Genomic DNA, 22,551 nt, shown 5'->3' on the forward strand with positions numbered 1-22,551 from the left:
CTTTGAACTCCAGCAGTGACCAATCTCCCAGCTTTAAGGAAATGAACTGCAATACGGATGCACAGGCAGAACAGAGCAAGATGGAACAATTTCAGAACTACATGAGACTAACACAGACAAGTTGCCAGGTCGTCGATTTTTTGTAGCTCCAACAGTCATAAACCATGGCCCATAGGCAACAGTAATTGGTGTACAGCTGGTCCACTGAACCTTATTAAATTAAAACATTAAAAACCTTCAGATTCATGGGGCTTTGCGGAATATCCACAAGAAAGTTCATGAGTTCACAGCAATCAGCTGGTGCTGAAGACTGGGAATTAGTGACTCAGTCTATATCACATCAGTTTACATGGTCACTATTAGGTGGCATAGCTACAACTAAGCCGGAGTTTAAGCCCAAAGCTTTACAAATCTTTGATGAAATAAGACCTAAACTTTTAGCAAGACCTTTTGTACATCAATGGAAAAATAAAACCTACTGCGCTACTACCAGCGTCACAGAGTATGTTAGTGAAATTAAAAACAACAACCAAAATCCAACAACAAAAATTTCAATACAATTTTCCCCAGGGTCAACAACACCAAGCGCTTCCTGGGAGGTCCTTATAAACACATTGGAACAATCTCCCCAAAGGCTTGTAAAACTGCTGACATCCATCCTGCCACAGCTCCGGGTGCTGAGACCTATTCAAACAGTTTCATGAGCAAAAAAGAACTAATCTGGAGAGAGGGATCCTATTTGCGCTTCCCAGCGACCAAAATTATTTTACTACGGCCTTCATTTAAAGTGATGGATGAGAAGTAGTGATTCTCTGTTCCAATTATCCAAAAGAGATTGGGAATGGCAGCTTAATACTAAGCTAATGTATCCAATATGCAACCCACTCTATTTTTTCTCCCCATTGAAAATAAAAAGGCTAAGAGGCATGCATGCATAGAGGCAAACATTTCCCTCCCACGGATTCAGGTTTTGTGGCCTGTCATGGGTAAAAGCAACTTCAATTTAATGAGGGAATTCCTTTTAAAGCTGTTAGCTGTGTCTCGCTCTAACAAGTAATGACTGGTGGCCCTGGTTGGGTTTTAAGCCTGAACGTGTCTGGTGCTCTAAAAAGCTCAGTGGTCTCTGCACCAAAGAGTTTATGGTCTAATTTGTAGTTCATGCTGCTAAATATTGCATGACACAGGTATTACTTGTGTGCATGGGGCATGTACTTTAAATCTGAACTACACAGGGACAGATCTTCATCCGGGGTATAATCCTACGCTGTGCTGGACAGAATCCCAAGTGTATTTCGGAGTCTAGTCTGTGGCCAAAGAAGCTCTTAAGGATGGATGCTGACCTTTGAAAGATGCAATGATGACAGCAAATCTCCCTAGCACCAGTCATTGGGCTGGGCTACAGAAATGAAACTGTCGTTTTAAGGGACGGCTGTATTGTAATGTATTAAAAACCTAAGAGATACGGATAGACCAGCGTGCAAGAGGAACAGAATGAGCTGTCCTGCTGTAAAACCTCATTCAAGAAGTTGCTCATGGGTGGAGAGAAGAACTCATCTACCTTACAGCTCCCATCACCAGGCAATTCTGCGATGACACAGCATTGTTTTTCTCTTTCCAAAGCTAATGCTGGAGCAGTGAGAAAGTGAATAATACAGTTAACTCACAGGAAAAATGTTGCCACCCTGCATAAAAGACAAAAGAAGTCTTAGTTCCCTCTCGAGTGGAGAGAATAATTCAATACCGGCATCTCAACCAGCATCCATGGACGTGCCGTGGTGAGCTCTGGAGCGCTGAGGTGTCGCCTTCAGGCGAGACACATGGCTCAGCAGTGGGGTACGGGCTGCATCCACCCCCATTTTAAGAGGATTTAAAGACACCCCCACCGCAAGGATAGGGACACAGGCTTGGAGAAAACGGGGGGTGCAGTGGGGCCCACGTCCCAGATACACGCAACTGCCCTTACCCAGCCCCGGCTCCTGAGCACCCAGCCCGGGGGCTGCTCAGAGGGCAGATGTATAAATATGTCCAGCTTCTCCTCCCCACCTCCCAATATCAACCCCATAATTCCTGAACTGAACCTCTTTGTTGTCTCATTTCCATTTGAGCCTTGGTCACCCTCCTAAACACATAATCAGCCAAATTCCCAAGCTCTGGCAATGCAATGGAAGGGAACTCCACACCAGGAATGGGTCAACTGCTGCTGTCTCATTAACCCTTTATGAAGCTCCCTGTCCACACTGGCTGCAGCTCTGGGGAAGCAAGAGGAGGAATGAGGTTATGAAAAGGGGGGAGAAAGATGGGACAGAAGAAGGTTGTGAATTGACCATAGGGGGTATCCATTTATTTTTGGTGGCTGCCCTGCCCGGGACAACCACCGCTCTCACACCAGCACTCCAGTCAGGTGCTCAGCGTTAAGTGTGAATGAATGAGGGACCATGGAATGACAAGAAACGCTTCATAAATGGCACTTTGTATGCTGTCTTGGGAAATTTCACCAGCAGAGGCTCAGGTACTCACCCAGCTGCCTTCGTTTCTCAGCGAGAACATCAGGGAACGGAGCTGAGGTATCGAACCGAGGTCCCGGCTGCGACACTTGCTGCTCCAGGACACCAGGGACATCAGCGCACGACACTGGGTTCGAGCACAGAAGCCCCACTTTAGCCTGAGCAGAACCTCCTCTGCTAACACGGTCGGCATGCAGATCAACCCCGAACCACAGCAAAGCTACGAACGCAAAATCATCTGGCACCGGAGGAAAACGCGCACCGCCAGGAGCATCGTACTGCAGAGAACATGCACTGCGCAAGGGGAGAGGGCTGTGAGGGATCCCGCAGGCATCCCGTGCTGGAGGGAGATAAATCCAGTCCATCATAAGTGCTTTTTGTCAGAGGACAAGAGGAAATATGGGTAATAATGGAGTAAGTGCTTGTCAGACCAGAATCCCAAGGGTGTACAAAGGATGTAACCCTTGTGTACTGGTGAAGCTACTCAAGAATGACCTGACGGCAGATTGCTTGAGAACTAAATGTTTATCTTGAATGCAAATGCTGGCCATTGATAAGGTCAGAAATTGCTCCATACGGCATTTTTGGTCCCAAATTTCTCCTTAATTTCTTTTAATCATCCAAACAGGACCCTGAATTCATTCTGGATCAGGGCCTAAAGCATTAGAGATAAAGAGAGGAATACTTATAAAGTAAAAGCTGTGTCTCTTTAGGCTCCAATCCCTACATTAATTCACTTGTGTTCAAGTTCCCTTTTGTCGTATTGGATGCCGACATTTTACATTCAAGCCCTCTGAATTCAGTGTTTCAATTGTAGTACACACTCCGTGGCAGGAAAGTGCATGTTCTCTGCCTACACAGCAGGCACATAAAACCCAAAAAAAACAACAAAAAAAAAGGAGAAAAAAAGCAAACCAAGATAAGCCTGTGTGTGTCGAACAGTGCTGCATGATATTACTGATTTATTAACGTGGCTTGATCAGTAAGGCTATCATCAAGGGCACATTTAGTTTGCACATAAATTTTACTTTCTAACAAGCACTTTTGTGTGTTCACTTTGGTTTCCATGATCTGATCTGGGTCTCAGGAAGCTTTCTTTAAGGGAGAACAGAGAATTCTTTTTCTAAGAAAAGGATCAAAGTACACCCGGTCAACTCTCAAACAAAAGGACAGTCAGTACTGTAGAAACAGTGTGCTTACCTTTCACAGCAACAAAGAAAAATAAGCCTATCGGTCCAGATTTATCGCTGCCTTAAATCCATCAGCATCAATTGAGCTGTTAAATTGTGGCTGAATTTGGCTCGTAGTAATTTAAAAATTTCAACTTTCTTTGAGAGTGTTCCATCAGTAGGATGCTAATTTAATGCATAATTTAAACTCCACTGTCCTTTAACTCAGCGTTTGTAAATAATTAAAAAAGAACTAAAAATCCTTTCACATTTATAAAGCTGCCCGCCCCCCCTTTTCTACTGCAAAACAACAAAGACTCTTCAATCAAGGATTTGTTTATTCTTTAAATCTAAGAGTAAAAGCTGTATTAAAGATGAGGAGAAACTGATTTACAAGATAAAACAATTAGCTCTGGGATATGTACATTAAGACTAATAAATTTCACATCATATTTTAAAGGAGTGGAGGAGGAATCCCAGATATATTAGATTTTATTCAAATTTGAATTGAAATGTTCAACTAAGAGCATCTTATGAAGGTAAGTTATGCAGTCACTAAAATTAAGATGTGAAAAATAGGATTAGAGTGCTGCATCTCTCAAAGAGCTCAGACACTTTAATAATCCAGCCCTTTTCCTAAACACAAGATAACATCTACAATGTGGCTATTCCTGTAATTGCTCCGGTCTTGTTAAAATTTGGGTTGTGCAGAAGAAACACAAATATATCCCCCAGTAAAAACCACTAAAATAATAAACTGCATTCCCTTTTAATCTAAAAACATGTATCTCAATGGTTCTTATTAAAATATAGATACATTTTTTTTTCCTGTGAAGACAGATGAAAATGCATTTTAAGACTCAAAACAAGTCTGTGCACAAACAGCTCGAACCCATCAATCTCCCAGTTGGTTCTTAAAAGAAGCCAAACATTCACCAAGCTGTTCCGACCAGACACGAGTGGCAGATCCTTTTTGGGAACGAGCTCTCGAGTTGCAACCCGGCTCCCATCAGATTCAGAGCTCTAATAGCACGAGATCAGGCACTCGGGCAGTCATTTAATTTGATTTACAATACAGTGCTAATATATGTTTTTTTCTGGAAACACGGGCACCGTTTTCTCCCATTTTTCCGCTCTGTCGGTTTGACATCAAAGCTTTCCTGCTCATTTTGTTCCTGTCTCTCCACACCACCAGTAAGAACCTGCTCGGTTCTCCTGTTCTCCTTTGGCAGAACCGATCCGTGGACTGGCATGAACGCTCCAGCTGCCCCGACCATCATCCTTCTAAAAGATTTATGGCAAACAAATAGCATACCAAGCTATAAATCTAGCAAATGGCTATCAGACAGATCTTGCTGTCCACAGCCGCACAATTTAAAGTAAAACTGATAATGGTATATCTGTGGCTAGTGTTACCAGTAGGCCTGTATCTCACTCTCATTTTTGGGGTGTGAATCAGATGATCCTTCAATATTGCTCTGTTCATGGCAACTTGTGATGCTAACTAGTCCTTTGCCATCCGAGGATAAATAACTGCCATTAAGATTAAGCCCTACTTAGACTTCCTTCAACAACAAATTGCTGTACATTCCTTTTCTTTTTGTTTCCTTTAAGATTAAATTCTTCTAGGTGTCCGGTTTGGGCCACTGGGCTCATAAATAAGAGGACACTCAGCAAGAGTGGGGAGTTTAGCCAAAGACCTTTGAAAATCCTGTTATTTATCTTTTAAAGAAAATTTACGCCACTAAAAACATAAAACCTCCTATTCTCTTTGCTCCCAGGAGGTTAAGACAAAGCAAACCACCTCTAAAAATAATCTCCTGTTTAAAAAACCTCAGGGTGACAGAGAAGGGGTTATGGTGAGCCTGAAATAGCCCAGATTGGTTCTGTAAGCCATGTAGGGAATGACAGGCTAAAATTAAACGACCTTTAGTTGGGATATCTCACCTACAACAGCAAGTTGTGATCCGATCTTCCTAATTCTCCTGCTCTGCTGTCACAGGTCACGGTCCATCAGAAGCTGATGTTTCTGCTGGGATGGGTGCAGGGCAGACGGGGCCCTTGGGACCCCCCAGGATGAACTGCCAGGGACGCCAGCCTGGGGTCTCTGCAGATAAAACCCCGTAAGAGGCGGCACGTCCCCTGCTGAACGTGCTGGGGCTTTCGGGAGAGGGAAAGCTGTTCTTTGTATGGTCATGGTCTCCAAAAGACAAACCAAGCCTTGGTTTGCGGTAATAAAGCTTTGGGTAGAATACGAATCTATAAATATCTAACATGGGTCACAAATATCGATTAGAGTGAGAGAAGAGTAAAAACAGGACCAAACACCCACTTAAAAAAAAATAAAAATATATATATATATAAATAATATTTGTTGCAAACCCAAAAATCTCCTTTCTCACCCAAAGCACAGTTTTTGGAGAAACCGTGACCTTCAGCCAAGCTCTGACTGTACACCGGACTATCTGAACCTTATTAGAAAAAAGCACCGAGCCCTATCTTGGTTTTTTACATTTAATGGTGATTCTGTGCCAAATCCAAACACAGATCACATGTCCATTCCCTAAAAATCACCGAGTTGTTAAGGAAGTTGAGTCACTGAGCGAGACTCTCCATCCAACACCCAACAGCCCTGTCTCAGAAAGGACCACAGAGTTTGTGAGATTAAGATGCTCTGAGAGGAGATGTAAAGTCGGACTAGATGACCGTGGTAGAGCCCTGCCAACTGGACTCCTGTTCTATAGTAGTCTAGTCTAGCCTACTCTAAATTGACATTTTGTATTTTACATATACATATATATAAACCTCTCCCCTTGTATTACTGAAATGTGGATGCTATTAAAATGCTTGTCACACGAACTCCAAACTCCATGTACTGAGGAAGAAAAACAAGAGGCAAAAGCTGACAGACCAGCTGAGGATATGCTTTTCTAATGCTGCATTTGATTAATTATGTGATTTATTTTCAATGACTGGCTCAATCAATCCTGATCAAATTAACAAAGACAATGATCAGAAATACCAGACTAAAACACAACGCTGATGATTTGGTTCCAGGGGATCCAATCAAATGAAACAGGATTAAATTAACCAGTGATAGGATTAAGCAGAAGATGTTGTATAAAGTCAGAGAAGTATCGGTACTTGGGGCCATTTGCTGTGTCTGTAGGTTGCCATTTCCAGCTCTTCCTACAGCTCTGAATAAACTTAAAATAAAATTGTTTTTCCTAGGTATCAGAAGGGTAATGTGGAAATAGTAGTAGTAGTAATAACAATAACAACTATTTATATCATTATTACTATTACTATTATTTCCCAGTACTACAGTATCTGGGGGTCTGCTACAGTAGGGACCCCATAAAGAAAAAACACCCCCTCATATACCCCCCACCCCAGCAGTCTGTACCTGAAGGAGTTTACAGTCTATGTGCACGACACGGAGATCAAAAGGTGACAGAATATCTGGATACAATCAAAAAGGCAGAAAAACCCATTTAATTCTACAACGTTAGCGAAGCACAAAGATGAAAAAGCTACTGTTCAACAAGGAGCATTAATGAAAGTTGCCAGTGAGACAGCTAGAAATGTAGTTCTTACCTGAAAATCAAAGTAAATACAAGTATCACAGGGAAAGTACTTCCATTTGCTGTGTACTGACCTAAACCTTAAGCAGCCAACAAGGTCCTACAGCACTGAACAGAGACGTATCTTCAAATGCCTGGAGCTCACGCTGGTTGAGCTGCACCCATTAGTAACCAGCTGCAAAGTCCAAAGCTGAACAAAAGAAAGGACGGGGACCACAGAAACCAGCTCATTTGGAACTAAGTAGGAAAACAAATGCTGGGAGTTAGAGTGAAACCGAGCTCAATTCCTCCCCTAATTTCTTCACCAAGAGAATACTTTAAAAACTCAACTTGAGGGATGTGGAGAGGTATTACAGAATCAGAGCATGGTTGGGGTTGGAAGGGACCTCTGGAGATCATCCAGTCCAACCCACCTGCTAGAGCAGGTTCACCAGAGCAAATCACATAGGAATGTGTCCAGGTGGGTTTGAATGTCTCCAGAGAAGGAGACTCCACAGCCTCTCTGGGCAGCCTGTTCCAGGGCTCTGGCACCTCAAAGGAAAGAAGTTTCTCCTCATGTTCAGATGGAACCTCCCGTGCTTCAGTCTGTGCCCGTTGCCCCTCATCCTGTCATTGGGCACCACTGAAAGGAGTCTGGTCCATCCTATTGACACCCACCTTGAGATATTTATAAACATTGATGAGATCCCCCCTCAGCTTCTCTTCTCCAGGCTGAACAGACCCAGCTCTCTCAGTCTGTCCTCATAAGAAAGATGCTCCAGACCCTTCATCATCTTTGCAAGCCTCGCTGGACTCCCTCCAGTAATTCCTTGTCCTTCTTAAGCTGGGGAGCCCAGAACTGGACACAGAACTGCAGATGTGGCTTCACCAGGTCAGAACAGAGGGGGAGGAACAATCTCCCTTGACCTGCTGGTCACACTTTTCCTAATGCAACCCAGGCCTTCTTGGCCACAAGGGCACAGTGCTGGCTCATGGTCAACCAGAACTCCCAAGTCCTTCTCTGCAGAGCTGCTTTCCAGCAGGTCCACCCCGACCTGTACTGGTGCCTGGGGTTGTTCCTCCCCAGGTGCAGGACCTTGCACTTGCCCTTGTTGAACTTCATCGGCTTCTTCTCTGCCCAGCCCTCCAGCCTGACCGGGTCTCACTGAACAGCAGCACAGAATTCTGGTGTGTCAGTGCTTCCAGCTTGGTATCATCAGCAAATTTGCTTCCCTAAGGACTGCTAATAAAACAGCTTTAGGATGCTGGCGGCAGCCCCACTAGCGAATCCTGGCCCACATGCTACCATGGGAGGAGGAAGGACACAGGATGGTGGACGTGCCACTGGCATGGCAAAAGGAGTATGCTTGTAATCAGAAGAAAGGCCAAAGCACATGTAAACAGGTCAGATCCAAATCAACTGTCCCACCCATCTTGTGTCTCTTACAGAATTTAGGAGTTGTATGGGAAGACTCCTTCCCTATCACTTGCTACTATACTACTTCAATTTCTAGGTATACACCAACCAGCACCTGTATGCAGTCATCACGTCCATCCTGCAAGTGGGCATCTGTCACCTGATGGGATTTAGTCACTTGTGATCACCCTAGGACTTCCCATGCATACAGGGAACAGACCGAGCTCAGCATTTTGGCAATGGATAGCTGACCTCTGGAGTGTGAGTTGGTCTCTGTCCCCGATGAAACCACTGGAAACATCAGACAAACTTCTGATGGTCAGCAAGACTGAGGTTCATCCACCGGACCTGGTTTGTGCAGCCACGACCACATGTCCCACCCTTGCAGTTCATTGTTTCACAGTATCACAGTATCACAGTATGTTTCGGATTGGAAGGGACATCAAAAGATCACCTAGTCCAATCCCCCTGCTGGAGCAGGAACGCCCAGGTGAGGTCGCACAGGAACATGTCCAGGTGGGTTTGAATGTCTCCAGAGTAGGAGACTCCACAACCTCCCTGGGCAGCCTGTTCCAGTGTCTGTCACCCTCACTGAGAAGTGGAACCTCTTGTATTCCAGCTTAATCCCATTACCCCTTGTCCTATCATTGGTTGTCACCGAGAAGAGCCTGGCTCCATCCTCGTGGCATTCACCCTTTATATATTTATAAACATTAACGAGGTCACCCCTCAGTCTCCTCTTCTCCAAGCTAAAGAGCCCCAGCTCCCTCAGCCTTTCCTCATAAGGGAGGTGCTCCACTCCCTACCGACAGTGAAGGACCAACCTCGCAAGACGAAATGTTTGATGAGCTCCTCTACTTAGTGAGCTTGAGAAAGCATTTAGAGAAACATTCCTCTCTCTCTCCCCACAACTTAGGGACTTAATATGTTATCTTTGTTTTCAGCTACCACAGCGAGTATATTTTAAAGCACCAACTCTTTCCAACCAAGAGATATTTGGAATTATGATTAAGAACACATTACTTTTTCTCTTCTGTCCCCTTAAAGAGGATCTTATTTATATGTGTGGGCTTTTTCTCATGTTCTGCCTTGCTACATTTTTTTTTCTCAGCCTCATTGCAATTTTTTTCATGAGTATTCTCAGTTTCATTTTCTTACTTTATTTTTCCCATGTCTCTATCTCTCTCTTCACCCTTTCTATCACGCTCTCTCCTAAGTGAAATGAGAACCCAATTATACTCCTGTTAGAACTGAACTTTCAAATCCATCATGTGCTAGCGGGCTCAAAATTAGGCAAATAAATTCCCTCAACCCTACAAATTAAACTGAGCCTTTGCATATGTTCTTTTAAGAGCACAAAGATGTCAAGTATTCACCCAGCTGTCACAAAATATGATGAGCAGGCACTTCGTATTCATATAGATTTTCTAAATCGTTTGTCAGATTTAAAAGAAATGCTAATGGATGCAAAAGTAAATTCTAATCTATTCTAAATATCTGGTTATTATTTGTATTACAGTAGGATTTAGAATTGACAGTTGAGGATCAGGGCACAATTTCAATGCATTTTGCACACAAAGACAAAGATCATTTGGATGATGTGCAGGAATTATTTTGCACTTTCTCAAATTTTATCTCATTATTTTAACCAGCACCCCGATTATAGGTATACTCAACTTCATTTAAGAATAAAAGTACCATCAGCTTGTAAGCATCCTTACCTAATGCGTCTGCTATTGAAGCCCAGGTCTTAAATTTGTTAAAGCCAGCAACTGTCTGCCAGGTGTAGATTTAGAATGAAAAAAACCACCGTGAAGGTCAGACTTTGCAGAATAATTTGGGTTGGAAGGGACCTTCAAAGCTCATCCAGTGCCACCCCTGCCATGAGCAGGGACATCTTCACCAGATCAGGTTGCTCAGAGCCCTGTCCAGCCTGGCCTGGGATGTCTCCAGGGATGGGGCATCCACCACCTCTCTGGCCAACCTGGGCCAGGGTCTCACCACCCTCATTGTGGTGAAACACCTGAAACTCTCCTCTTTTAGTTTAAAACTATCACCCCTTGCGCTATCGCAACAGGCCCTGCTAAAAAGTCTGTTCCTGTCTTCATCGCAAAGCTCATGACAGACAGGGGGCTGAGCAGGACCAGCCTCAGCACGTGGATGGGAACTTGCCCAGAGCTGGTGACACGGGCAGCTTGGACATCACACACCACACCAGGAGCTGGTCTGTGCAGGTCCCAGATGTGTGGGATTCGCTGCCCTGGAACTAAATTCCTGTACAATATTTCTCACGTGCTCAATCCGAGGTGTTCAGGGAAGGTGTGCTGTGATGAACGTGTCCCGGAGAGCTGCTCTCCGTGTTCTCCCTGGTTGTTTGTCTAAAAACCTATTAGGGCACCGCTTAAAGCAGGAGGGCAGCAGATCCTGGCTGTCAGTGATAATCCACTGCCAAAATCAATACCGTTGGCAAGCTTTGGTTCATGGATATTTACGATCAAAGAGCACATTTTCCAAGAATATATTGTTAGTTCCATTGTCTCGGCCCAATTTCAACTCCAGTAATTACATTTCGAGGAGATGCGGGAGCCCCCTCATCCCATCCCATCCCATCCCATCTTGCTTCACAGCACCGCTGCACCACACCGGACACAGCTTTTCCTGTAGATATTGTACGGAGCAGTTAATACCTAAACAGCTTTGTGATTCTTGGAGAGGTGAGAAGTGTAAGATACTGTTGTTGCTGTTACTTAAAAAATGATTTATCTGTCTCTGGAACTAGTCATCTTGAGACATTTTTTAATTTCCTTCTCTTTCATGAGTGAATTTGTACATTTAAATTATTTACCAAAGGGTGAGATAGGCAGGTCTCGGTTTGCATTTTTTTATTTCATTAATAAAAGTAAAATAACTACAAAATGTGACTATCTACAGCTTTTCAATATCCAGCTTCAGGGAGTTCAAGCCCTTTCAGATGTAGCTGGGAGAGCTAACTCCACCCGCCAACTAAAAATCTGTCTTTCTCAGTGGAATAAAATTCCTGTTTACAGCTGCACGGGGCATAAAATGGGAGGTTTTAAACTTGTGACATTTCCGTGTTTGGAAAAGCTGTCACACGCCCAGCACAGCATCTTACCTGGGGCTGTAAGCCCAGGGGTGTTAGTAGCATTACCCAACCGTAAGAGTACCAGAGGGAAAGAACAGTGTCAACTCAAACACACTTTAAAAACTTCCCCAAATCTTTCCTATATTCAAAAACCAGCAAGTTTCCCCTATGGGAAGGAACCCCTGTTTCCAGCTGTACGTGCTTGCGGTCTTGTTTCTCAATAACTTCTCAGTAGTGCTCAACTGACTGGCTGCCTGTCAGAAATCCTGGCTCGCTTTATTTTCAGAGAGATCTCTGAATGCACAAAGTTGAGAGCACCGTTTTTTATTATTTTTATGACTTTTATTATTTTTATTATTATTATTTTAGTTTTAAAGACTAAGCAAATGTCAGAAACTGTGCTGAACCAAGACCTGGTAGAATCAGCCCTATACATGTGGTTTTGTGGGCAAAGGAAGATGCGCTAAACACAAGCCATCGCCAGCCGCCTTCAGCCGCATTCCCTGCTCTCCTCCCGCTTCCCAAAGGGACTGTTTGCAGTGTTTAAACAACTGCAATTTTAAATAGACACCGTTAAGCATATTTTGTATTAAAATGTAAAACGAAAGCCAAACGGAACAAGCCCAGCAAAGAAAATGAACCAGAAAAATACGCGTGTGAGAAAGACTAATAAAGTATGAGTGCATGATCATATTCTGGAGCATTTGCATGTGTCGGAGGGAGTGGAAAGGAGGTGAGAGAAGATGAGAAAATACAAGATAAGACACAAAGTGACAGAAAAAAGCAGCAGTTCAGGAAGAAAGAAGCAGGCAGGGAAAAGACTGTCTTGCAGATAAGCAAAAGACTCTGTGTACAACATGCGGGGAATTTTTAAATGCTGAGCTTTTACCTACTAACATCAATAGGGTTATTATAACTAACTTGGTAAGATCTAGGGGCAGCAGTTAAACGATGTAATACAGGTACCTAATTTAGGTGTCATGCCTGCTTCTCTCCATCGGCTCTGTTAGAAGCTGGAGCCTGGCAGCCCTGGATAACAAGTGGCTTAAATTACTCATCGCTCTCTGGAAGGTAAGAGCCATTGTAAACTCTCTGACTGTGCCCCCGTGTGCACTGCAGCAGAACCAGAATGAAAGAGGGGGAAAAAAATGATAAAGAACATCATCCAGCTATATTACAAGCAGAAGAAAGAAATTCAGGAACTCTATGAGGAGAATGATGACCTAAACCAAAGAAGATGGGATACTGGAAGTTACATTATCCGTAGAGAAAATTTAATGTAAAAAGATTCAAAAGAAAATACAGTCTATGTAGCCGCAGCCTGGTGCATTTAAAGGGAAAAAATTCCCTCTCCCGTCTCCCAAACCTAAATTAAACTAAGGGAGTGCACAGGAAGGAGAGAGATTATTTTTGTTTTGGAATATCTAGTTCCTAATTTAATCATCTTAATCTACTCCGACATTTATCCTCATGGATAATTCAGTATACAAATTCAGGGCAGAAAAAGAATCCATACAAATAATAAAGTAAGAGCTGCTTGCAAGGGCACTCACTATCTTTAAAAATTGCCCTTGGGTAAAAATAGTTCCTCCTGCTTTGTGTCCCGCTCCGGGCGATGCACCCAGATCCCAGGAAGTACTTTCTTCCTTCCCTTGTGGAATCGTTTGTGGCTCTCATCCAGCCTCTGATTATGCTAATTGTATTTGATGGAATTTGTACGTACTCTCCTTCGCTCTCGTCTCATCTGAACACGCGCAAGATGCATTTTTAATTTTTAACTCTTCAAAAATAAATAAATAACGTCACTCTCTCCCCAAGGTTGTGTAAAAGTCAACCTTATTACTGGTTCTAAACGGCAAATATACAGCCTTTATTGCTAGCAAAACAAATAACCCCTTCTATATTAATATGTTGCAACAAAGCTTTTAGTTAGTGTGAGAAGAATGTCATAATGTAGGAGTTTGCATAACACAGTCGGATCATGTCACCTAGACACAATTTCGTTTGCATTAAATTAAATCCACCATCATAGGAAGTGCGACTTTAATAAAAAGATACAGTCAAGTTGGATAGATCAAGAGCCTGCATCATTTTGAGACAGAAACTCAAAACAAGAGAGACTGTGAGCTGTTGTAAGACAATTCCCAAGGGTGAGCAATAAAACCTAGGGCTTAAATTCCTGAGTAAGTGGATTTTTTTTGCTTTTTTTCCCTTTTAAAAGTGTCGCTGACCAAGTAACCAGACATCAAAACCTACTTGATTTTGGTCAGACAAAACCAGATGACCTTAACAGCCTCAATCCAGGTTCCCTGACTTTGAGGTCCCCAGACACAGCTGTGACTGGGTTATTTCATACTTCATGGCGATCCTCTGAACCTCTCAATTATTCTTTAATTCTCCTAACTGGCAGCTAAAGAGAAATATAATTGCGAGAGTAAAGGACTTGCTTCCCCTCCTAAATCAAAACAAGACTGGCTTTTCATTCTTTATTTAAGTGAATTCTAGTGAAAACCACCCAACAGGCAGCACCACACACCGCAGTTCTGCTCCTCCCCAGCTCCAGCCCTCGTGTCCCTCCCTGGGACCGTCACCCCCAAAGCACCATGCTGAGCACCCCAATGCCTCCTCGGGCCTCATTTTCAAGGGTATTCGGGCATCTTAACACAAGTAGGCACCAATGGGATTTCCAGAAGAGCTGAGGCAGAGAGGGCACTTGAATTCTGCCAAAGCCCAGGGAGGTGGAGTTGGGTTGGCCAAACATGCAAGCCTGAAAATCCAGAGGCACCTCAAGGCTTTTGAAAGCTGGACTCCAGGGGCTTCAGGGGCCTCCAAAAATGGCACATGGGTGAATTTAGAAATGTGAGCTGATATCTGCAGTGGAGAGCATTGGCAGAACTGCGGCAGGGGGTTCAGGCGGGACACCCAATGTCCCTGACACAGGGCTCTCAGTCCCAGGCCACAGGCTTCACCCATCCAGTGGAGATGCTCCCCAGGGCACCAGCCCATGCAGCAGCAGCAGCAGGGCCAGATTCTGCCCGCAGAACCACAGCGTGGTTGGGGTTGGAAGGGACCTCTGGAGATCATCCAGTCCAACCCACCTGCTAAAGCAGGTTCACCAGAGCAGATCACACAGGAATGTGTCCAGGTGGGTTTGAATGTCTCCAGAGAAGGAGACTCCACAACCTCTCTGGGCAGCCTGTTCCAGGGCTCTGGCACCTCAAAGGAAAGAAGTTTCTCCTCATGTTCAGATGGAATCTCATGTGCTCGTTTCCCCTCATCCTGTCGTTGGGCACCACTAAAAAGAGTCTGGTCCATCCTCTTGGCACCCGCCCTTGAGATATTTATAAACATCAATGAGATCGCCTCTCAGCCTTCAAATCGCCTCTCAGCCCCATCTGAAACAAACCCAAATTCTTCCCAATGCAATGGGTCGGCTGAGAAGGGTCCAAGGTGCGTGTGTGAGGGAGAAGGACACCATCCATTGGTGCAGGGGACAGAAAGCCCCTTTTCGGTCACACAGGTCCTGTTTGGATGTTCAACAGGCTCCCTTTGAAAGGTCAGAGTTTCTTAACAAAGAGCTGTAGAGGAAAAGCAGATCAGGCTGCCCAGTCGTGTGCTGTTACAGCCTGAGGGGATTTTGGGCACGATCCCTTTCACCTCCCAGCCCCAACATACACGTGTACACACATTTTAGTGGTGACATCTGAAGGAGGCAATAGCGAGCCGTTACTCTGCACTCACTGCTCCTTGTCCTGGAGCTTTCTCCAAATAACATTTTGATATTATTCTACTTTTTTTCCAGGCATCTGAACTGCCTGTGGAAATTATGAGCGTAAATATCAGATCTGGAAGCCGGGTCCCCTGCCACCCACTATTTTAGACCCTGATAGGAGCAGCCAGACCTTCCAAGCTGCTCTTTGAGCCGCTTGCTGGGAGTGAGAGCTCTGTGCATGTCGGTGCAGAGAGAAGATGCTGCCTGCCGTGTGAATCTGCCCGTGGGGGAATTGGCTCCTGTCCTCAGCTTCTGTTTCTTCATCCTCCACCCTTGCACAGTGAACTGGCTGAAAACTGCTCCTCTTTCAAGGGCGGGTGCACGCCAGTGGTAAAACGTATATAGTTTATTTGGAGATCAATCTAAAAGCAACTCTATTTAAAAAAAAGAGGAAAAAAATAGATACTTCACAGCTCTTGGCATCCCTGACATACTCTTAAAACAATACCACAGGAGTTACAAAACAAATCATCCGTAATAACAGCAACACTTCTCTTCACCTGGTGTCTGGTACTACCTGCATTCTTTGTGATTCTTCAGGCATAGTTGTTATATACATGCAAATTTTAATTAAGGGAAAAACTTGGCTGAATACTACATAAAATTATTTGTTGTATAGTATATTTCAAAAGCAATGCATCATTCTAATAGATTATTCAATGGATATTTTCAACCTTCTATAAAAGTGTTTAGGTAACGCAAAAAAAGATTAATTGAATAATTTATTTGATGGACAACAGCATTATTCATCAAATACATTATTTAACTAATAGTATTCAACTAGCACTAATTAAAAACAGAGAAGTGATTGCTTTCAAGTACAGCTCATTCAGATCCCAGTTTTGGCTCCATTAAGAAAAGGGACTTTGCAGGGGAATGTCTCAACGCCAGTGTAGATGGTGCAGATGTTCTTCCTGCTAAAGGAGCCGTGTCCTGCATCACAGTGTCCTCGACCAAATGTATCTGCATGACTGTGGTAGGATTTGCATCTCTTAATGAATTACTTGCCTCTACTGGGGCTGGATTTGAGCATCCTCAACAGTGGAGGTGTTTTAGCACATGGAACAGACTAAATGTGTATATTCAATTTGTAACCTGGAAGGTGGATCCAACTTGCTAACTACTCCACCAATACTCTTAGGAGCTTCCAGACATGAGAAAGAATTAATCCAGCATCTTCTTTGCTATTTGGTTTCCCAAGTGTTTTGCAGACCATCTTCCATCCCGTAACCTGATAAAGGCACAACTGTCTCCTTACCCTGGTGACATTCCATGCCTACATCCCATCTTGTTGCAGGACCAAAGAACATTAGAAGCATCACCTACACAAGCTGTGATGCCATCAGACATGCACCCAGCAGAGGTCGTGCAGCTTTGCCACTGAATGGGACACCCCTGGGACAAGCCACAGAAACCACCTGTGCTTCAGACACGTCAGCTTCTTATGCTGCATTAGCACAAGTATCTTAATATTTTGTATTTAGCAAGGAACAACGAACATTAGGCTTTAAGGGCAAAAGGCTGACAAGAGATGAGTCAAATCCATTGAGGGAAAAGGCGAAGACTGTATCACAAGTACCAAGTAATGACACACGAGAGTGGAGAAATGCTCATTATCAGATGGTTTAATAGCACTTGCCCAGTCACCCTCCCCACAGATGGGAAAACCACCATGGGAATAAAACCAGCTTCCCAATTACGGCAGAAGGCACATTCAACATAGTCTGCCCAGGACAAAGAATAAAGATCATGCTAGGACTTTATAGACATAGTAAACCCTGGTTAAGGTCCCGACAAGTACACCGTGGAAAAGGGAGATGTAATGGTCAGCAAATAAAGACCTTCTTAAAGTTTAGTAAGCTCTTAAAAATATTTGACTAGTTAACCAAAAATGTCTCCCTTATTTTGAAGAGGTTCTAGAATAATTTTCAGGGAATAAAGTTCCAAAGAGTAAAAGAAGAGTTTGGATGGCACTGACTAAGTATTAACTGAAACTATTTTGCTGGTTTAATTTACGTTACTATTTTAAGCAGTGATTCTTTTAACGATTCAAGACACATCTCCACTCTAATCCCCTACTCCCGTTTGGAAGGAAACAGATGAATGTGATGAAACGCAATGCAGACGATAAATTCACGCCACTCGAAAAGTGGCAAATGACATTTACTGGTCTCTCAGTTCCCATTTCATGATTGATATAGAACTATAAACAAGAAAATAAGTACTGTTAAAAATCTTTCTATACAGGGGCAAGTAAGGTTTTAATGGTGGTTTGCCTGTGCTTATTAACAAGCCATGGCAGTTGCTGCACACTGATCAGTAACCGCGTAAGAGCTCAGCCTACTGTGGAAGTCCTGAGTCTATGTACTTTCAATTTTAGAGCATAACCATCATACGCTCCACAAACCAATGAAATTTCTAATAATACAAACCAATGATGTGTTAAATTGAGACACTTCTAGCTTGAATGCCAAAAACTTCACTATGATTTAGAGGATCTGTGCTTACCTTTCTCTATCAATTTACTGTTAATTTGCTACTATTGGAGCAATTTACAAAAAGAGGAAAAAAAAAAAAAAAGGTAATATTTTATTAATACCAAGCCTGGTCATTTCAAATATACACTCAAATGCCATTTCTTGTACAAAATGTAACATAGTAATTCAAGAGGAGTAAGAGATGGCATGAGAAGTGTTGAGGGGTAGCTGGCAAAAAGAAATCAGACTGCAAAATATCTGCATTTGGAAATAGGTGGCAATCCTCATTACTGCCCTTAGAAGAGGGAGAGGCATTAACCAAATTTTAGGTCATAGGTTTGCCTATTTCAACTGTTCCAAGCATTACATATTTCATTATTTCTTACATGTTCTTGCCACTGTGCTGGTTATCACCATATTGTAGCTTTACAGATAATCCGTACCAAACAAAATGAGAACGCCCTACAAATAAGGGTTTTTTCCTAAATGTGCCTTCCACCTTATTTCACCCCAACTCCTCAAGATGGCATCTAACCATTTCTATATGACTCTGCACTTTATACCAAAATCGGACACACAGCAAGTTTGGTTTTCTTTTCTCAGTATCCTGTTCCCACTTTCTGCTCAGATACAAAGATAAATTGTAATGACCTTGCATGAATCATACTGACATCATGCCGTCTAGCTCGTGGAATAATTATGAAAGCACTTTTCGATCTCTGTCTCCAGGGGCTCTCTGACAATCCCTTAAAATCTTTGCCACATCTTTCCACTCTCCAACAGGCTTCTGGGACAAATACAAAGTCACCGCTTGAAAGAGAATGGAAACTGGTCAGGGTGAATTCAGGCACCTGTAATAAAGAACATTTAAAATTCGCTTTGCAATTAAACTATTGCCTAGCTGGGTTAGATGTGGCCTTCAGCAAATCAGGATACACTGAAATCACTATAATTCTTTTTGCAGCAGTTATACTGCTGAGCAATTCAAGACATTTCAAGATTGGCTATTAGACAACAGCAGAGCACAGCTCAGGTCAAACAGATCCCTGGTATAAACTCAGGGAAACGCAGCAGCTCTACCAAGTATAGATCCACTTCTCAGAGTTCACGTACAAGGTTAGAAATTGATAAGTTAATTGTCCAACATCAGGACCTGCAGCAAAAACAGTTGCAACAATTAAATGTTAAGTTTATATATCAAGGGAAAGCAGGAAAGACACTTTGCCCATCAGTATCTCCTAGTGACCTTCAGTTGGCTGGGTATCATCATGCTCAGACTGCCTTGTTCTGTGCCAAATTCAGTGCACGGTGGAGAGAAAGGTCACCCAAAGATCTCAGACCTCATTTGCGAGCAGAAGGTGCCTACCCCTCAGTTCACCTTATGGACATGGTGTTTAACAACCTGCCCTGGAACACTGTTTGCTCCATCTCTCCTTGGTCCAACACCCATCCCCTGCACTGTTGGAAACCCTATTAAAGCAGCAAGAAGGTGTCTACAGGCACAAAAGAGACTTTAAACCAGCTCCTGAACTGTCAGAAATTCAGTGCTAAGAGTGTTACACTGAAATGACAAGCTGGACTACTGCAGCTGCTTTTAAGTAAGTTTTGTCCCGTGGTTTATAAAATCCCAGCATAACTTAAGTTGAAAGGGGCATCTAGAGGCCATCTGGACCAAGTCCCTGCTTAACGTAGAGCCAGCTTAAAAGTCTGCCCAGAGTCCGGAGTAACTCCCATGATGGAGATGCTGCACCTTCTCTAGGCGACCTGCTCAAATGTTTGACCACTTCATTTTGTTCTTCATATCTAATTGGAATTTCCCTTGCCGCACCTTGTGTCTGTTGCCTCTTCTCCTCCTGCTGCACTTCTCTGAGAAGAGTCTGGCTCTGCCTGCTCTCTACCTTCCCATAGGTAGCTGTACACAGCAACAAGAACTGAACAAAACCCAGCTCTCTGAGTCACTTCTCCTAGTCCACATGCAATACCTCCCTGAACAGTTTGGTGGCCCTTCATCGGACTCACTCTGGTATATCTATACATTTCCTGTACTGGACTATCCAAAACTTGATATGAGTGCTGATCAGAGAGGAAACATCACTCCACTGGACCTGCTGGCTACACTCCTGCTAAGGAATACAGCCAGTGTGCAGTTCAGTTCCACTTCCAGAGAAGCACACTGATGGCGTGACATTCAACTTGTCCTCAGGTCCTTTCCTGCAGAGCTAACCCCTGACAAACCAGCTTCATGCCGTGATCACAACCCTTCAAGATGGGCAGTCCAGTCAATTTTTCACTCACATTACAGTGTACCTATCCAAAATATATCTCCAATTTGGGACTACAGCTCCAATTTACACACAAGGGTGCTAAGAGAGACAATCAAAAGCCCTGCTGAGGCCTAAGTGAAAGACTTCCACTGCTCTCTCCTTGTCTGGTCCCACGGACTTGCATTTGTCCAGGTGATGAAGTGGCCTCTAGGCCACTCTTCTTCTGCCATGGGTAGTACTTTAGTCCCCCAAACTCTGCTACTAGGAATGGAGCTGGGGAGACCTGAGCACAGACGACCATTGGATGGTAACACCACCTGCTCTTGGAGCTACCCATGCTCCAACAGTGTGTCCTGTGTGAGAGTTTCTTGGGGAAAATTTAAGATCAGGTTGGGCCTGATGAGCACCCTGCTTTCTAAAGGTTCTGATTTCCATAAGCTTAGAAATATTTTCTATACAGAAAATATTGGTGTTTATAACTAAAGAAAGACACTACCATCTGTTGTCTGCTGAAGAGAAATAAGCACTACAGGACACATGGGACCTCAATTCTTTCACTGAACCACTTGAGGATACAGTAAATTGGCGAAAGCTCTTTGTCACTTGGTGATGACTATGCCCTGAGGCATCAAGATCCCATATGCTTTTCATTAATACTGTGCCGTTCCTTTGGCAACAGTAAGACCCATCCCAACTTGGGGAAAGGGGGCTCAGGACCGAGTAGATGCAGTGAGGGAAATCTGAGCAGGAAAAAAGGCATAAAAAGTTCTTAAAAATAAGGTAATTTGTGGCTGTGAATGTCACGGATGAGTTGAACTTACCTGAAGTTCCATGAGTTTTAGACGTTCCACAATTTCATTGAAGACTCCCCTGCTCCTTTCTAGAGGAGACACAATTCAGTTCTCTGTGCTGTTTACTGTTGCACTTCTGCACACACACTGTATTTATACATACAAATTAACCTAAATAAAATTATCCTACTCTACAGCACATATGCATTCTTTCTCAATGACAAACTTGCAACTACCAGAGCATCCATTGCTGACCACTTCTCATCACTTACCACAATGGCTGTGCTGCCCGTATTGCATTTGCCAACTGCCAAATCTTTCTTTGGAAATGTAAAGAAACCCAGGAGAAGTCAATTTTTCCAAATTGGTGAATTTTTGTTTTGTTTCGGTTTTGTTTAAATTGTACACCAACAAATAACTTTGACTTTTTCCAGGTCTGGAGGTGTTGTTGATTGCCTGCTGTAAACTATGATGCAACAGGTTTCACTTCATGCTCTACCTCCAGCTGAGACTTTCCATAAGCTTCAGCTTTTCAGATGTTGGTGCCCGTGTTTTGACACACAGATGAAGTTTAGTCATAGATGTGTAAACTCATAAACCGTTTTAGTTGTGTTATAAACTACAAAATTTACCACTGCAATTTTATTATTATTATAAAAATAATACCAATGAAAAGCTGAGAAGCAAACTAGTGGTTCCAATATGATTCAAGAGTGCTTTCAACTTCTTTTTTTTTAAACTTAAAACTGCTTTTTATTTCCAATGAACTTTTCATCTGTCACATATCCCAAAAAATTTCAAAGTGACTTTGAAATAAGACCAGCCACACATATATAAAAAAACCAAAATCTTAACATTCTTTGAAAGGTGAAAGAAAAGTCCTTAATTCCAATGTCTTTTTGTGCATTATCTTTTTTTACCCCCTCTAAAGAAAGCTACAGAGGAACATGGGTATCTTGCTTAACAGTGATGCCTATGATGTATATATAGAGAGTGAAAACACCCACCACTTAAGCAGAAATACCCTGATATTTCTTTGAATGCCTTTCACAAAACTTCAGTCACATACATTTCCCTCCATTCAAACCAGTCAGTTGCCTTATAGTGGGTCTTGCTCCCTGCACACAACCAAACAGTTGTCCTGATATCCCACCACTCCTTCCACCCCACTTCTGTAACAAGCCTTTGAAAACGAGACTAGGGAGCCTTGGATGTATGTGAGGTGTCAGTTTGCTGTTCTAATTTTTTTGGAAAAGGTGTCAAGAGACATATTCTCTGATCAAACCATTTTGGGAGCCCTCCTTCTGTGCCGCTGCAGCTTTCCCCGGAGCTGGTGGTGATGCCGTCTGTTTGGAGATGCTGAGCCTTCCTAGAGCTCATCACCCTTCCGTCCTCAGCCAATATGACTGGGAACCGTATCAGAAAATGACCTGGAGCTGCATCTCCTCTTGTTTTTCCACGGAGGTGAGAAAACTTCAGGTACAGAGCAAG

General features: G+C 43.2%; 1 protein-coding gene across 3 annotated transcripts in view; it reads right to left on the reverse strand.

Moving 5' to 3' along the window:
• Positions 1–22,551, reverse strand: part of KLHL29 (kelch like family member 29) — a 419,493-nt gene that overhangs the window by 153,929 nt on the left and 243,013 nt on the right. For 2 of the 3 annotated variants that reach the window (XM_065055772.1, XM_065055771.1), the window contains one exon: positions 2,518–2,631. The exons of the other annotated variant lie outside the window; for it this stretch is intronic. In XM_065055772.1, the coding sequence (XP_064911844.1) occupies positions 2,518–2,631 (114 nt within the window). The remainder of the gene's footprint in view (positions 1–2,517; positions 2,632–22,551) is intronic. 3 annotated transcript variants of the gene reach the window in all.

The sequence above is a fragment of the Columba livia genome, chromosome 3 (genome assembly GCF_036013475.1).
Source record: "Columba livia isolate bColLiv1 breed racing homer chromosome 3, bColLiv1.pat.W.v2, whole genome shotgun sequence".
In the NCBI taxonomy this organism is placed as follows: Eukaryota; Metazoa; Chordata; class Aves; order Columbiformes; family Columbidae; genus Columba; species Columba livia.